The sequence below is a fragment of the Clytia hemisphaerica genome, unplaced genomic scaffold (genome assembly GCF_902728285.1).
Source record: "Clytia hemisphaerica strain Z4C2 unplaced genomic scaffold, Clytia hemisphaerica genome assembly, whole genome shotgun sequence".
NCBI lineage: Eukaryota > Metazoa > Cnidaria > Hydrozoa > Leptothecata > Clytiidae > Clytia > Clytia hemisphaerica.
The window spans coordinates 2,611,108-2,630,038 of NW_027103595.1; the positions used below are offsets into that span (position 1 = coordinate 2,611,108).

General features: G+C 35.5%; 1 protein-coding gene across 1 annotated transcript in view; it reads right to left on the minus strand.

Annotated features, from left to right (window-relative positions):
• Positions 1-7,240: 7,240 nt before the first annotated feature.
• The window catches only part of LOC136801719 (uncharacterized), a 59,152-nt gene continuing 47,461 nt past the window's right edge, over positions 7,241-18,931 (minus strand). The window contains exons 2-5 of the mRNA XM_067058374.1: positions 14,145-14,262; positions 8,805-11,373; positions 8,542-8,594; positions 7,241-7,503 (exon numbers count right to left, since the gene is read on the minus strand). Coding sequence (XP_066914475.1) covers positions 7,410-7,503; positions 8,542-8,594; positions 8,805-11,373; positions 14,145-14,262 — 2,834 coding nt within the window. The 3' untranslated portion in view covers positions 7,241-7,409. The remainder of the gene's footprint in view (positions 7,504-8,541; positions 8,595-8,804; positions 11,374-14,144; positions 14,263-18,931) is intronic.

Below are 18,931 nucleotides of genomic sequence, written 5' to 3' on the forward strand. Positions count from 1 at the left end.
GAATAAAATACAAATCTTAAAACATTCATTAGGAAAAGTGTCCAGGTAGAATCAATTACAGATACTACTTTAATGGGATAAATTTTCGCGGGGATTAAATTTCGCGGTTGAGCTCATCCGCGAAATTTTAAGATTTCGCGGGGATTAATTTTCGCGGATGGCACTATTGGGGGGGGCATTATTTTCTCGATTTTATGACTTTTACTGTCAAATCAAGCATATTGGTTGTTGAAATACACATTATTTGCGCCCCTTTGATGCAAGTAACCACTCAAATAGTATTTATTTGACATTTTTTGAGTTTTGTTTAGAAATATTTCGCGGATGGGCCTTTTTCAAATTTCCAATGGGACTTATTTTCGCGGATGACACCCAAATCCGCGAAATCCGCGAAAATTAATCCCCGCGAAAATTTATCCCATTAAAGTAAACCAGTCAAAAGACATGCAACTATATTTATTTCAACTAATTTGAAATATAAATGAAACATAGTAGAACTAAACAGCATAAGAAATGCTATGAGCCAGAAACATAACGAGCAGGAACCAAAAATTGACAGGTAACAACGTACTTAGGAGTTTTTCCAACGGTTTAACAAAGGATATCGTGATCCAAAATTGTTTACATTAAATGGATTTACCAGTAATCTAGAAGCTGTAACGGCGTCTTGTAAAGGATGGAAGATGATAGGACGTAACGTGGTAATAGTATCAGTAACGAGGCAATATTGATGAGCAGGAAGCAGGTATTAACAGGAAATAGCGTACATTCAGGACTTTTTCCAACGGCATGAAAAGGGATCTCATGGACAAAATTGTCTACATTAAAAAGATATGCCAGTTATCTTGCAGTTGTAACACAGCAATATCGTGTAGAAGGATGGAAAATCATGACGTAATGTGGTAATAGTAGCAGTAACGAGGTAATATTGCGTTATCAAGGTAAACGAATCCACATTCATATAATAAGCTTAATATTAATAATATTAATTAATTTTAATAAATGGAAAATAAGAAACATGAAATTAGATTTTATATATAATGAGTGTACTGAAATTTCCTCAAAATAGTACACAAAAAGTTCTTTCAATTTCCGATAATAATTTCCCAAATAGTGCCTGGTAAGTGTCAACAAGAACAAACGCTTAACATAAAACTGCATAATAGATCTATAAAAGCAAGCATCGCACACTTAATGAAAAAAATGTACTTACTGTCAAAGTACTACATATAATACAGGATCTTTATGTTTTCTTGTTGGGAGTAGAGTCTGCTGAATGACGATTGTTGAATTATTTAGTTACAGTGAATTCAATTCCCAACAATAATCACTTTTGTCCATATTCATTCATTGTTCTACTATTATCATTTTAATCATTGTTCATTATTGTTCTGTGGTAAAAATTAAACATTAATTCGTTCACATTATTGTAATCACTTAGAACTTGGAAGTAATAAATGTAAATTCAAATCAATAAAATAAAATTTGTACAAAATCATAAAGTATCTCAAAGTCACAAATAATGAGTCTTGACTGCAGGAGAGACTACTTGTTTTTAAATCCTTCCAGAAATTTCCACGCATCTACATCTTCTTCCTTTCCTGAATGTTAACCAATCGGACAAATTTTATATATAAGCGGATAGGAAGAAATGAAAACCCGCCCTAAAAGCAGTGTAAAATTCCCGCGGCGCTTGACGTAAAAAATAAAAGCCGTCCTGGAAAAAAACAAACAATACCGAACATTCACGGAAAAGACTAACTACGGATAGGCTTGCGCGACAACAACAACAAAACAAAAATCCGAGATTCCAGTCCAACAATCCTTGCGCCTGAAGCTATGAGTGCCTCCTCACTCGCTGACGCTCGTTGCGGGGGCAATTACTTCATTATGGGCCTGATGGGGGCCACTTATGGCCTTTTGATTGACTTGATTGGCAATGAGAAGTGGTCCCTACATTGTATATAAAAGACATAAAAACTTAAAAGACATTTTGGTTCATACACGCTTTACTGAAAAATAGCAGGTATATATATAAAAATAGCGCTCAATTTTAAATATATAGAGAATTTATATCGCAAATATATACACATATATATTCAAAACATACTTCTCCCCCTCAATGAAACCCCAGACCTTAAATATACCTTTTACACTTATAAAATTATGTGACAGGGGCCTCTTACCTTCGGACCCGAAAGACGTATCTGATACGTTCAGGAAGGGCCAAACACCGCACCCTGGCCCCTGACCACATAAAAAAGTTTTTTTGGGCCGACAAAAAAGTTTTTTGGGCTGACAAGGAATTTCTTTGGCCGACAAGAAAGATTTTTTGGCCGACAAAGAAAGATTTTTTGGCCGAACAAAAAAAAAAAAAAAAAAAAAAAAAAAAAAAAAAAAAAAAAAAATTTTTTGGCCGTTAGAAAAAATTTTTGGGCCGACAAAAAATTTTTTGGGCCTGACAAAAGATTTGGACCAAATACCCCCGAGACTACCACTACACACCCCACACGCCCTATATCTGCACACCGCCCCGACTCTACTATATCTGAACACCGCATCGACTCTACTATACATCTAAGCTACATCTCAAGTACCTTGAGTGACCCCCCGGGGAGATACCAGAAAACCGTTAAACTAATCCCACCCTACACCACCTCCCGCAAACTACCGCCACCATACTACACGGAAACTCAAACTTGGCACCCATCAAGACACACTACCCTACTTAAAAATATAGAAAAACATCATCCACTACTCATCTATCTTAACTCTACCACCACCCTTACCACCCACGCTCGAACCACCCCCGTACACATTTATCTCACGGCAAACCACCCCACAGCACATATTAACAAAAAATGAAACCAATCCAAACAATGGACTACGTCATTAGCACAACAAAAGCTTTCCACCATGAGAGGGCCCAAACAAAAAGGGCTGTCTATGGCAACAACAAACGCGCTATCGAAGCGAACCAATCACAATAAACCTGAAACAAGAAAAACCAATCATGACCCGGAGATAAGAACAACCAATCAGAAACAGAAAAAACCAAACACGTGACCATTGCACACAACGACTGCACAAAAAGAAACACGCGAACCAAAAACATCCTTTTTGAAGATAAACCACACTGACAAGATGAGCTCACAAGATCTATTTGAATCTGGTAAGTTCCTTACATATATTTACTTGATTTTTTGATTTTCAAGCTCCAAAACCCATAGAAATACATTAAAAAATACCCCACACCACTCCAAACAAAATTACTTTCCGAAAGAGTGTTCTCCATGAGGATGTTACCCACACACGAGTAACATGGCCCAACTATCATGAGAAGTTATCGAAATAAGGGCCGAAAACTTTGATTGAGTGATAGACTTTCGACAGAAGACCTCCGTAAACACTCTCGGAAAAATGAAACGCCACCATACGTTTTCATGCACAATGAACGTTCAAAAGTGATAAACCCTCGAAGAAAATCGAAAATTTCAAACCCAACCTACTAATCTATGGCAAATGCTATAACCCTCAGCCCATAGAAAAATATTAGGTAGTACTCTTATTCCCTCGACCATGAGGAAATTTGACGAAAGTCTTGAAAAGAATTTCGAAAAATGTTAAAAAATTCATTTTTTTTGCTTTGCCTGTCAGCATCCAACTAATTCATACCACTAGATTCTCAGTCCTTTTTTTGGAGAAAGCAAACAGAAAATCATGAACAGTTAACCAATTCTTTCATTGCGAGGTGTTATATTTCATTGTTTCGTTGTTTTTGACGAAAGTGAAATAATTCAAGATTTCCATAACCTCTAGTCTATTTCACTAGACTCAGCGTCATCAAAATCAGCAAAAAAAAAAACAAAAAAACTGCCAGTTAATTTAAAATAGACTTTGAGTCGTCCATCATGCTAACATGCTTCGAAATATGAAATTTATATGAAGCAATCATGTGATCAGAAGATTCAAACTACATAAAGGATAACAAAGATTAGAAGACACCCACATGCGAGGATCGGATCAAATAATAATGATCGGATATTTCGGTAGTAGAAATAACTCTTTCTCTTTTCCTGAAACAGGAAGTTTAGGTGAAGATATCATACATATGTTCATGATAATAGGAGTTGGCTGTAGTAGGACTCGTCGGAAAATGAAAATTTTCAAATATCACTCTGAGCCGGATTTTTAAGTAACTTAAACATCCACTTGTGGGTAGCTCAGTTCGGTAGCAATCCAAGGGTTGTGAGTTTGATCCCTGGTCACAACCGACACAGCGAATGAGCAGCTTAGATTGGGTAATCTGATCTTTGGTAAGTTACTGGGAGCTGAGAGTAGGTGTGACGCTCCACCTCAGCATTCGATCTCCCAAGGTCTAGCGCAAAAATAGAAAAGGAGATAGACTCCCTCATTTCCGGCTCCGCTGACAGCCACTAAATGAATATATACCTACTTACTTAACATCTAATGGTTACGTCCAAAAAAGTTTTTAGTCTAGACATTGTCAATTTTGGGATCCCAAAATATAAGATGTTTTTAAAGAATTTTTATATTTTGGATAAGTAAAATCTCTCAGTTTCTTAACATAACTTTCGATCGAAGTTTTATACACCAAAATTTAAAATATGCTTTCTTCTGTACATTATAAAAAAGAATCGAATAGAAAATTATCACCCATGAATCCCAAAAAATAATTTCATTTGAAAATTTCGATCAGGTGATTAAAATTGGATCTGGCATCAAAATGGTATTCCACTCCCAAAAATGTCTATTTCCCCGAGTTTTCACATTTGTTTTATTGTGCTACGAAGGTCCTCCCTCGTGTAGTAAAAAGCAGAGAAATAAGATATACTTACATATTTTGTTTTTCTTCAATGATTCTTCTAAGAATGCAAGTCTGAAAAGGAAAATCAAATCAAATTGATTCAATAAACTAATGATTCAAATCGATTAGATTTGAATAGGTTTATCAATGTGACGGCATCTCAGAAATAGCTTCTACAGTTGACTGTCGCTAATTCGAACTCGAACGGCGAATCTTATTTGTTCGAATTACAGATAGATTCAAATTATAGAAAATATTTTAAGAGGATCTCTCCTTGACGGGGACTGAAAACAAGTTCGAATTATAGAAAGGTTTTAACAATAGAAGTTCGAATAAGCGAGAGTTTACTGTATGACAAAAGTCCCGTTCAATAAGCGTTTTTCGCGAATCTAATGTATCACCTCTTTCGTCATGCATCTTTGGTAAACGCCGTCTTTAAAGCTTTTTTCACATGCATGTAAAATTTTACTTTACACCTTACGGGAAATCGTTTGCAAGACTGTCTTTTGGGAATTTCCTCGACATTATGCAGAGTTTTTGTTCATTAAGAGGGTCATACGTGACTTTTCCTTTCGTTCAAACCTTTTTGAACGTAAAGATTTTTTCACATGCACGTAAAATCTTACTTTAGATCTTAAGTAAAATCGTTTGCAAGACTGTCTTTTGGGAATTTCCTCGACATTATGCAGAGTTTTTGTTGTTTAAGAGGGTCATAAGTGACTTTTCCTTCCGTTCAAAACTCTACACATAAGGCCTTAAAACACTACGCAAGATTAAGGAAATTCCCCATTTTTCAAGGTCTTAAGTGAAATTTTACATACATGTGAACAAAGCTTAATAATTACTAAATTTCAAATCCGTCATAATGTATGTGATCTTACCAGATGTGCTTAGGATCAGTTGATGAGTAGTGAATTCGGTTCAAAGCAGTCAGTATTGATCGTATTGAATCTTTTTCTTATTTCATTGTATTTTTTTTCTAAAATTTCTAAAATAAAAATTTTATGCTGAATGGACATACCTGAAGGCTGAAAAATAGCAATAACACTAACAGAATACAAACTATAAATTCCGAAAAGAAATACCAATACGAATGGGTGATTCCCCCAAATAAGAAATTCCGATTCTTACGTCAGCTTCAGCCACTTTTTAGAGAACCTTGCCCTCTAGCGTTCTCTGCCAAAAATCAGAAAAATCTAATAAAGCAATTTCAAAGTCCAAAAAAACCCTATTTATTTTAGGCTCCGTCAAATTTTGGGCATTGCCATTTTGTATCACTGCCGAAACAGATAACTTAATGAGCCAATCCGAGCAAAGTCGGTAACAAACAGACGAACATGGGTTAATTTATAGGACCTCCAAGGTAGGTCCGTAAAACCTGCATTATTTGATATAATCTTTGAGGCCTAGAAAATCCCTCCATATATCAATTTCAAGAAGTTTTGATGTTAATAGAATCCCAACATAAAATCTTTTTTTTTATTGCCCTTTTAAATATTCAAATTCAGTTTTGAACAAAACTTAAGGGAAAAAACTACGAATAATGCACGCACTTTTTGTCTATAATTAAAGCAAAAGTCCCGAAGATTAATATCTCAAAACTCGATAGACCAAATGATTGCAAAATCCTGAAATTGGGTAAATAACACAACGATATCACATGACTGATAAAAAAAAAGCTATGAAAGAACAGAAAAATGTAAGACATAACAAAAATATAAAATTAACTAAAAATGCCAAAAATACTAATGAAAAGAAACCTAGAAAAGCTTAGGAGCTTACTTGTTGCGGGACGTTTTTGAGCTAGGAATGAAATGAACGATATTTTACTTTTAAATACTTAGGTAATAATAAACGGCTATTTTATTTTTCAAGAAAAGTGCCTTTGAACCCCGATAAATATTCAAATTTTAGCTGAGTATTTGGAAGTACTATATTCCATCTCCCGTTTATTGGACACCTGGGAGTCCCATGGGGCCGTCCACATAGTACGTACGCACTAAGGGGGGAAGAGGGGGTCTTCTCAAAAGCGTATACTTGCGTACAGGGGGAGGGGAGGGGTCAAAGGAAAATGTACGTACCCAGAGAAAATTTTTTGCTTGCTTTTCTTTCGGCTTTTACGCTTCTTATACGCATCGAGGAAGAAAAAAAGTTTCTTAGTAAACATAGAGTTTCATGTATGAAATAAAGGTCAGAACCAAACGATTTGAATTCGAAATTTTCTTCAACCGAGGGGTGGGGTGAATGAAAAAGTACGTACTTACCAAGGGGGTATAGCCATTTGCGTACGCTTGCGTACATGGGGTACTCGATTTTCGACATTTTAGTGCGTACGTACTATGTGGACGGCCCCCATCCAAAAACTTTGAATCCAAATTTTTCAATAATTTTTATAGAAAGAGAGGGCAGGAACACGAAGAAGGATGGGCCGAAATTGGGAACAGGTTACAGTCGCTATTCAAGAGGATTCAATATGGAAGAAAATACATTATGTATGACTTGGTGAGACTTTTGCTGAATAGTAGTAAAGCAATCCAGTAACCAATACTCTGATTGTCTAAAAGTTCAATAAGTAAATTTCCTACAATGAACGGCTTTCTTTGATGGGCTTGGAAAACTCAGACAAAACATCCTTACAAATTTTCTTCAATCTTTCTTCGTGTTGTGGTGCTTGGCTAAAATGTAATTTGATGAAAATTCAAATCTATATTTGTCCCAAAAAACAGTGGACAAATTTTGCATGAAGCGAAATCCTCATAATTTGTGGCTATGCTAAATTTTATGACTTCTACACTTAATTTTCGAATCTCAAAAACCTACTCTCGGGTACCTAATAGCCGGAATAAGCGGGGGGGGGGGGGGGGGGTGGGAAAAAAATCTCAAAACTTAATAAGCGGGGGGGGGTTGGAATTAAAATGTCCTGGGTGGAAAACTTTTGAAAAGGAGGCTAATACAGCAGGATTAGGAGAAAAGAGGGAACTTTCAAAAACATTTTCCCAAAAATCAATAAGCGGGGGGGGGGTTGGAATAAGAATGTCCTGGGTGGAAAATTTTCGAAAAATTAATTAGCGGGGGGGGGACCGCTATTAGGTACCCGAGAGTATTCAATCATCCTGGGAATATCGATTGAAAAGAGAATTATAATTGTGAATTTGTGAATTTTTACTATCCTTACTGGGACTAATTTGGACTGAAATTTGATTTTCTGATTTTTCCAACCCTAACAGGGACTGCAAGGTTCCAAAAAAGGACACCCTATTAAGGCCGGCACATACCCGGAAACCTTCGCTTGCCTAAATACCCACCCGGCATTTTCTTCTAAGCTGGAAAGGAGCTTAACAGCTAAGTGAAATTATTAGAATCAGGCAGATGATTTCGCAGAACAGAAAACCAGAAAATTATTGGGTTGTCGCTGGAAGATAAAAGTTTAACGGCTGGCAGAGGAGCAAAAACTGCTTTCTTTTGGTTCGCCGAGAATTTGGACAGAATCACTGAAGATTAAAAACTAGAGTGCTGTTATATTGTACGGCAAATCGGAATTTAGTAAAAACTCAAAATCAAAAAAAATTTCGGTGACGGAATTTCAGCACTCGTTCTGACGGTTCCACGGAAATTGGGAAAATTACGGAAGGGCGGAAAGGCTGGTGAAACTATTGGACATTTGCTGTATAATTTGGTTGAGTTTGGTGATTCCTTTAGAGATTGCAACTTACCGTATAAAAAGTTTAGCAACGGTCGAGATTGTTGCTATATCTTGTTCGAATTCCTAAAAATATATAACATGAGATTTATAAAAGAAAGATGATGTTGCCAAAAGCTTTGAATATAATAACTATTCACAATAAAATACCAGATTTCTTAAGAAATTGCACAAGAACACACACAAAATGATGAAATTAAGAACAATTCTAACTTTAAAACTCAAAAAGTTAAGAACATTTATAAAAAAACGTGTATGGAGAGATAAAGGGAATACCTCCATCATGGACAAACCACGCTGCTTTTTTCTACTTGTCTTTGATGTGGAACATTTCGAATCTCCATTTACTCGCTTACGAGGAGCGTAAATTTTTCTCGCATGAAGGTTCCTTTTGTCATTTTCGTCAAGGGATGATAAATCACTGCTGAAACTGCTTGTTCCTGGTGCGATATTTTTCTGATCGTTGGTTTTCTCAACCATCGTATTTTTGTCACATTTGTGAATTTTTATTGGTTTCTTATGTTCACGTGACCGGTTTATTAGACTACGTTGGTAATGCGAATCTCCGATTTTGATTGAAGCACGTAAATTATTTATCGGACTTGGCTCACTATTGCTAGCACTATCAAAATCGTCTCTACGGCATACTCTGACAGCGGTCTTTCGATGATGAAAATCATCGTCTGATGAAAAGTCTGCATCTTTACAAACAGCTCTTTTCGATCTCCTCTGTGGTCTGGGTGGTGGACGATATTGAACAGTCTCTTCTATTTTGCCAGTATCTGACTCAAGATTATCATTATGTGTCTTCTTCTTTAACTTGATCTTCGTAAACCTTTTAACAGGCGATGAGGTATCGGTGAGACTTCTTTTTACTGGGTTAAAGGACCGAATTGATCTTTTTGTATCGGTGCTAGTGCTTAATCGACCGCAAATAGATTCTTTAGACGTAGCCAGTCTCCTTGGTAGTTTTACATGATTAGTTTTATGAATCTTCATTACATAACTTGATGGAGGTGAGTCGATTTGAAAATTAGAACACATTTTAATATCATTATCAACTTCAGATTGTTCACTCTCCGGTGTTACATTCTCCTTATTGATAACTCCATTCATTGACTTCCTTTTCGCTTTATTTCGTTTAGAATTTGCTTTCAAGTGAACGCCAACGCCTTTATTTTCAACAAGAAGTTTATGCGTGTTTGATTCGTCATCAGATTCTTCTGGATGTTTATTCTCCTTGTCATCAATTCGAACAGACTTTCTTTTGACCACGTTTCGTTTAGATTGATCGCCACAACAAGTGTCTTCACTTTTAACAGTTGGTTTGTTTACATCAGATGTGTTTTTCTTCATTATACCCCGCTTCAACTGACGTTCTTTCTCTTCATCGGATTGGTCGATAGAATTATCAGAGACAACTGAATCATAATCAACCAAAGGTCCAAGACCAACTAAAAAATCGTCAATATCAAGAGATACTTCGTTTGGCTTGTCATTAGTTACTTTATCTCCAGATCTTTCGGTATCAATATCAAGCAATTCTGAACTAGAATCAGGTCCTTTTAATGTTTCTGAAGGGTTTTCGAAACAACCTGTAACTTGATTGCTGTTTTCAGATTTGTTAGTAGATTCTAACTGATTGTGCTTCTCTGAAACGATTTCTACTGAACTGTTAGACTCGTCCAATTCGGAAAATGTATAAAGTTCTGTGACATTTCCCGGTGAGATTATTTGGGAAAGTTTCCTTAATCCTTTATAGGGTGATGGTCGATCGAAGGATGGTTCCTTTAAGTATATTTCATTAGAATCTTCTTTCAGATCTTTGTCTTCTCGAGGTAACAATATTGTCTCCTTGTTGCTGTTTGAAATGGTTGTAACTTCAACCAAATTGTTAAACGAGATGCTTCTATTCAAACAACTTTTGACAGACAATTCTTTCTTTAAACACGATTTTAGTCTTATCATCGTGGGAGCTTTTTCCACGACACAGCAATCTGGTTCGGATCTAATGGATGATGAAAAGTCTTCCTTAGTTAAACAGGATTGTTCAGGGGTAATGATAGACGTCTGCTTGCATTCTACGATTTCAGCCAACAAAGATCTGTGTTTTTGTTTGCCCCTTTGTAATAAAGCCTCCAACTCCAATTCTTGAGCTTGTCTTTTTTGTTTGTGGATTTCTTCTGACAATGCCTTCAATTTCGATTTACACATTTTGATGACATTATCAGTATTTTCCTTTGATTCTATCTGTTTACATGTTGACTGGCTATCATTGTTTACCACGTTAAGTTTGTTTAGTTGGTTGACTTCAAATTTTGAATTAAAATTTTTCGTTTCTGGGAAATCAGTCTGGAACTGTTTCTCGGTTCTTTCTATCCAAGACGATCCATTTTCACCTTCCCAGTAGACCAATCTAAGATGAGTCATCAAATTTTTAATATAATCTTCGTCTGTTTCACCATGTTCGATTTTCAAATGTACATCAAGTTTACAAGTCCATTCATTGCAATTACTACACGGTAACGGAGTGTGTTTTTCTTCATGTGTTGTCTCGCAGATGTGTATACAAAGAGATTTGGAGTGCTCGAAATGGGCATTTTTCATGATATAATCATGTTTTCCACATAAATGTTTTGCCAAATGATTGACGTTCTCAGAACATTCGGGACAAACAAGTTCAGTGTTGTAATATTCCGTCCAGATCTTTGGATATATTGTTGTAGCACCTGGATGTGCTGGGTAAATCATGTTCAAATTATGTTCTTGGCCGGCGGGTAAAAGCTCTCTCTCCGGACAGTTGGTTCCATGATCATTGATTGAATCCCCATAAGAGTCTTTAAGCCTATAAATGTAAAAATTAAATACTTAGTGCAGACGACGAAACTAAATAAATTTATTAAGTCGGCAAAATTGAGTGAAGGGAGTTTCGCTATGACCCTCAATCGAAAGTAAAGTTTGGATCGTGCACTAGCAGCTATCTAAGCCATTTAATTGGGCCATTCCATTTTATATTCATGCAGGGGGTGGACGAAAATTTCCAGAGGGTAATCCGAGAAAAATTTCCAGGGGGTGTTTTTCATTATTCCAAAGGGGTACTAAAAAGTTGTTCTAAAACTTTAAGGGGGTAAAAGACATTAGCTCGTTCACCCTCATTTCAAGGTACATAAAGTGTATAAAGAATCTTTTCAAGGCTATTTTTACAAATTTTTCCACTTTTCCACACATTGTCAATAACTTTTTAATTCCCGGGGGGGGGGGGGGGGTACTAGGGCAAGATGGGTTACGGGGATGCTCCGCTGGTCAGGGTACCTTTTCTAACCTCCACGAGTCCCAGGTAGGGTCGCAAAAACACCAAAATAGAAAAATCAGTCCCTCGTAGGGTGCCTTTTTTAGAAAAATTTGGGGAAAAAGTAGAAAATTTGAGAAAATTTTGCAATTTCAGTCCCATTCAGGGTCACTTTTTCGCAAATTTCGAGTCCCACGTAGGGTCCATTTTTCGAACCTCAGCGGAGCACCCCCGTCGGTCGACAAGGGTAGTACCCCCCCCCCCCGGGTTTTTTTATTTTATCTTGAAAAGGTTCGTCCACCCCCTGTATGGTTTTTCAGTCAGTCCATTTTAACATAAAAATGAATCATGCAAAAAAAAAACACACACTCTTTTTTATTCATAAAGACCATTTGATAAGAACAACGAGGCTCAAGTCACTTAAAAGACAGAACAGTTTAAGAACAATACTGAGCCTGAAGTTGCTCAATTCCAACAAATTTAAAAGTAGTAAAAATTGGGTATAACGTCTAAAATACCTCAAATACACCCTATAAATAAGAACAGGATAAGGACAACTTAACCCTATTCAACCTAGGCTTTTAGGGGAGGTTCAGAACTAGGGGGTGTGGCTTTTCCTGTACCACCCCTTAACTTTTGATCTAGTGGGTCTTTTTGGATGAAATTTGACACACAAGATCCTTGTCACATAAGGCAACTTTTTGACAAAGAATTTTTTTTGATGACGTCACTCATTATGCCCAAAGTTAGCAAAAACCGAAAATTTCCTTTGTTCTTATAAATAGCTATTGTATTCTCCTGAGTTCAAAATGCTTATTTTATCCTAAATATTCAATAAATTACGGTTTAAACGATAAATTTAACATAAACAAGCGATACTTTTATGGACCTACCTGGTTATCAAACTAATCAGTGAACATTGAAACAATGAAAGACATGAGACATAACTGGTCAAATTACAAAAAAACGCCGGTTTTCGCCTGTTCCGGCGATTTTTAAGGAGTTCCGGATTCAAAGGATGATTTTTTTGGAAATCAAACAATGCTAAGTTTTGGGCATCATCATAAAGAACATTTTTCTGTAAAGAAACAATTAAATAAGTTGAAAAATGTGACGGAAATGTGAAAAAAACGACGATTTCCGGCACATTTCCGGTTCTACAGACCGGAAAAAAATTTTTTTCGACAAACGGTTTTCGACACCTTTTCGGCAGTACTAATGTGCATCTATGTGCAAAAAATCGCAAAAAACTAATGAGAAAATCTCAAAAAACCGCTTTTTTCGGGACATTTCCGGTTCTAGCGGCCGGAAAAATTTCTTTTTCGAAAATTGGGCTCTGTCACATTTTGGGCATTGCCATTTTACATCATTGTGCAAAAAATCATGAAAATCTGTCGAGTATAAGTTGAAAAAATGAAGGAAAACCGTTTTACGCCGGTTTTCGGCTGTTCCGGCGATTTTTAAGGAGTTCCGGATTCAAAGGATGATTTTTTTGGAAATCAAACGATGCTAAGTTTTTGGGTATCATCATAAAGAACTTTTTTTTCTGTAAAGAAACAATTAAATAAGTTGAAAAAATGTGACGGAAATGTGAAAAACGACGATTTCCGGCACATTTCCGGTTCTACAGACCTGAAAAAATTTTTTTTCGGCAAACAGTTTTCGACACCTTTTCGGCAGTACTAATATGCAACTATGTGCAAAAAATCGCAAAAAACTAATGATAAAATCTCGAGAAAATCTCAAAAAACCGCTTTTTTCGGGACATTTCCGGTTCTACCGGCCGGAAAAATTTTTTTTTCGAAAATTGGGCTCCGTCACATTTGAGGGTTTATAGTAATGCACCTTTGTGCAAAAAATCAGAAAAATTGAATGAGCCAATCTCGAGAAAAGTTGGTAACTAACGAACGAACGAACTAACTAACTAACTAACGAACACGGGTTAATTTATAGGACCTTTACCCCACCGGGGTAGGTCCAAAAATAAGAAAATAAAAAAATAAATTTGTATTGGAAAAGTGTCAATTTTTGTGACACCTTACTGTCAGAAATGTCATCATGCTCAAGGTGTGAAAATTTTTAGGTGTCAATTTTTTTTTTTTTTGAAGCTAAATAAAAGTTAGGAATTTACAGAAAATTTCATGCCAAAAGCTCTATAATTTCAGGATCTATAACAAATAATTTGACCTCAGAACAGAAACAGCCCCCCCCCCTAGGCCGAATAGGGTTAAGGTTCAAAGTGCCAAAAAAATAAGAACAGCAAAGCCTGAGCAAAGTTTTACTGGTTCTTATAAAAACAAAAGCGTGTATGTGGAAAATCATCTTACTTGTCAATAATACGCGCCCGATCCTCTAATCCTTCGTTGCCATGGTCTGCTTTCAAATGGATATCCAATCGACACGACCATTCATTACATTCTTCACATGGTAATATCAAATGTTTTCCTGAAAAAGAAAAATCAAACGGCTCCGTGAAGCCTTAAAATCTATTGGCGTGACTTGAGGGAAGAAATTTTGACTGGATGTCTTGAAAAAACGTAAATTTGACCGAATTTAAATTGGACACGGAACGCTATTAAATAGAAATAACTGTTTTAAGGCAAATAGCAAAGATATTTGGGAATAAATACCATAAATTAAAGTTTGCACAAATTACACTTGCCAGGGACTTCATTGCAGAGATTTGAGAAAATATCAACAAAGCTAGTCTAGCAAGCTAGACGACTAATTCAGACATAGTACAATAAAGCAAAAAGTAATGATGGAGGGAACAATTTCTTTCAATGAAAAACTCAACAGTGATCAAAGTTCCTATTTGGAACCAATTTCTTTCAATCAAAAAATTTAAAAGTTTTGAACGAGTATAAACAAAAATCAAGGCAAATTACAGATATGGCGTATACTTTCGTAAAAGTCACCAATTCTGTTTTTGGTCTTTGGTGGTCAAAGTTTCTTTTGCAAATGATTTCTCTATATGAAGAATTCACCTTTAACCCACTTGCAAGCATTTTAGACATTTGGAATAAGTTTTGGACGAGTAAAAACAAAAATCAAGGCAAATTACAGATATGGCGTATATTTTCGTAAAAGTCACCAAATCTGTTTTTGGTCATTTATGATGACAGCTCCTTTCGCAACTGATTTCTTTCAATCAAAACATAAACTTTAACCTTCTCGCAAGCATTCTAGACATTTGGAATAAATTTTGAACGAGTAACAACAAAAATCAAGGCAAATTATAAATATGGCGTATATTTTCGTAAAATTTGCCGATTCTGTCTTTGGTTTTTGTAGACTAGTAAACTAGTCGTTGAAAACAGACCCATATACAAAAAATTCAAGCTCCAAATAAAAAGAATCGAAGAGGTGAGGTTGCGTGTCTTTTCTGGATTTCAACGACTAGAAGCTTCTTCCCTCAAAAAAAAAACGTTGTTTAATTTTACAACCTTTTTTAGGTTTTTGAGAATCCATCCAACTTTTTTGACTAAATGATATTTCATAGTAACATTAAACATGGGAACATATAAATAAATGAGCATTTCCAAAAATGCAATAAACAGAAAGAAAAATAAATGCAATCCCGCACAGGTCAGACATACAGAAATCTGTATGTCTCTCCTTACGATTTTAGGTGAAAACAAGCTACATGCTGAATGGACCTACCTGAAGATTGATGTAATAAGACAATTGAAAAATGAGAACAATAGTATGAAAATGCGAACTCGGTCATGTTTTGAGCATTGCGAATACGCATCATTGTCCAAAAAATCAGAGAAAAATAAGGATGAAAATTCGAGAAAATGTCAAAAAACCGGTTTTTCCAGCATATTTCCGGCATTTTCGGCCGGAATAAAATATTTTTCGAAAATCGGGCTCCGTCACATTTAAGGTATTGTCATTTTGCATCAGTGTGCAAAATTTCATAAAAAAATATAAAGTACAGCTCAAGAAATTCAAGAAATACTGTCTTTCCGGCGAAAATAGGTTGTTCCGCCGGGCGATTTTTGAATAGTCCCCGCCCGCTTCAAAAATCAATTCCAATGAATTAACATACTTGATGGTGGGCATTGCGATTAATAATTTTTTTGAAAGAAAAAACAACCAATTATAAGGAAAAAGTCCAATGAAAATCCAGAAAAACGGTGATTTCCGGTCGGCCGGAAAAAATTTTTTCTCAAAAATCGGACTCGGCCATGTTTTGGGCATTGTTAATACGCATCTTTGTGCAAAAAATCAGAAAATACTAATGATAAAATCTCGAGAAAATGCGAAAAAAACAGTTTTTCCGGCATCTCAAAAATCGGACTCGGCCATGTTTTGGGCATTGTTAATACGCATCTTGGAGCAAAAAATCAGAAAAAACTAATGATAAAATCTCGAGAAAGTGCCAAAAAAACAGTTTTTCCGGTATTTTCGGCCGGAAAATTTTTTTTTCCGAAAATCGGGCTCCGTCACATTTTGGGCATTGCCATTTTGCATCATTGTGCAAAAAGTCAGAAAAAACTTATGAGCCAATCCCGAGAAAAGCTGGCAACAGACGAACGAACGAACAAACGGACGGACGGACGGACATGGGTTAATTTAAAGGACCTCCACCGGGGTACCCGGAAGTAGGCCCAAAAAAGGCGTTGGAAGAAGCTTTTAGTCGGTTATTTTCCTTTTCTCTCACGCACGCTGAATATTTAACTAGTGTTTACATTATTTGATTGACAGTTTTATTATAAGTAATAATCGAATAGTTTACGAGTCTATGGTTTTTGGTGATCAAAGTATCATTTGCAAATGATTTCTCTGAATGAAGAATTCAACTTTAACCCTCTTGCAAGCATTTTAGACATTTGGAATAAGTTTTGAACGAGTAACAACAAAAATCAAGGCAAATTACAGATATGGCGTATATTTTCGTAAAAGTCGCTAATTAAGTTTTTGGTAATTTTTTATCAAAGTTCCTTTCGCAACTGATTTAATTCAATGAAAACATAAACTTCAACCCTCTCGCAAGCATTCTAGACATTTGGAATAAATTTTGAACAAGTAACAACAAAAATCAAGGCAAATTACAGATATGGCGTATACTTTCGTAGAAGTCGCCAATTCTGTTTTCGGTCTTTGGTGGTCAAAGTTTCTTTTGCAAATGATTTCTCTGAATGAAGAACTCACCTTTAACCCCTTTAAGACATTTGGAATAAGATTTGAACGAGAAACAACCAAATCGAAACAGTCGCAAAATCTGTTTTTGGTCATTTGTGATAAAAGTTCCTTTTGCAACCGATTATACTTTCAATCAAAAATTTATCTTTAACCATCTTGCAAGCATTCTAGACATTTGTAATAAGTTTTGAACAAGAAGCAACAAAATCAAAGGGCAATTACAGAGATGGCGGATAATTCCGTAAAGATCGCCAATTCTGTTTTTGATCTTTGGTGATCAAAGTTTCTTTTGCAAATGATTTCTCTGTATGAAGAATTCAATTTAAACCTTCTTGCAAGCATTCTAGACATTTGGAATAAATTTTGAACGAGTAACAACCAAAGTCAATGCCAGTTACAGATATGGCGTCGTTTTTCTTAAAAGTCGCCAATTAAGATTTTGAAAACTTTTGTTGAAAGTTCCTTTTGCAACTGATTTCTTTTAATCAAAAATTAAACTTTAACCATCTTGCAAGCCTTCTAGACAATTGGAATAAGTTTTGAAGAAGTAACAACAAAATCTAAGGGCAATTACAGATATAGCGTGTTTTTTTGTAAAAGTTGTCAATTCTGTTTTTGGTCTCTGGTGATCAAAGTTTATTTTGCAAATGATTTCTCTGAATGAAGAATTTAACTTTAACCCTCTGGAAAGCAGTTTAGACATTTGGAATAAGCTTTGAACGAGTAACAACCAAATCAAAGGGCGATTACAGATATGGCGTCTTTTTTCGTAAAAGTTGCCAATTCTGTTTTGGGTCATTTATGATAAAAATAGCTTTTTTAACTGATTTCTTTCAATCAAAAATTAAACTTTAACCATCTTGCAAGCATTCTAGACATTTGGAATAAGCTTTGAACGAGTAACAACCAAATCAAAGGGCAATTACAGATATGGCGTCTTTTTTCGTAAAAGTCGCCAATTCTGTTTTTGGTCATTTATGATGAAGGTTCCTTTTTTAACTGATTTCTTTCAATAAAAAATTAAACTTTAACCATCTTGCAAGCATTCTAGACATTTGGATTAAGTTTTGAACGAGTAACATCAAAATCAAAGGGTAATTACAGATATGGCATCTTTTTTCGTAAAAGTGGCCGACTCTGTTTTTGGTCTTTGGTGATCAAGGTTTCTTTTGCAAATGATTTCTCTAAATGAAGAATTCAACTTTAATCCTCTTGCGAGCAGTTTAAACATTTTGAATAAGTTTTGAAAGAGTAACAACCAAATCAAAGGGCAATTACAGATATGGAATGTTTTTTCATAAAAGTCGCCGATTCTGTTTTTGGTCTTTGGTGATCAAAGTATATTTTGCAAATGATTTCTTTCAATCAAAAATTAAACTTTAACCATCTTGCAAGCAGTTTAGATATTTGGAATAAGTTTTGAACAAGTAACAAGAAAATCAAAGGGTAATTACAGATATGGCATCTTTTTTCGTAAAAGTAGCCGACTCTGTTTTTGGTCTTTGGTGATCAAGGTTTCTTTTGCAAATGATTTCTCTAAATGAAGAATTCAACTTTAATCCTCTTGCGAGCAGTTTAAACATTTTGAATAAGTTTTGAAAGAGTAACAACCAAATCAAAGGGCAATTACAGATATGGAATGTTTTTTCGTAAAAGTCGCCGATTCTGTTTTTGGTCTTTGGTGATCAAAGTATATTTTGCAAATGATTTCTTTCAATCAAAAATTAAACTTTAACCATCTTGCAAGCAGTTTAGACATTTGGAATAAGTTTTGAACAAGTAACAACAAAATCAAAGGGCAATTACAGATATGGCGATTTTTTCGTAAAAGTCGCCGATTCTGTTTTTGGTCTTTGGTGATCAAAGTATATATTGCAAATGATTTCTCTGAATGAAGAATTCAACTTTAACCCTCTCGCAAGCATTCTAGACTTTTTGAATAAGTTTTGAACAAGAAGCAACA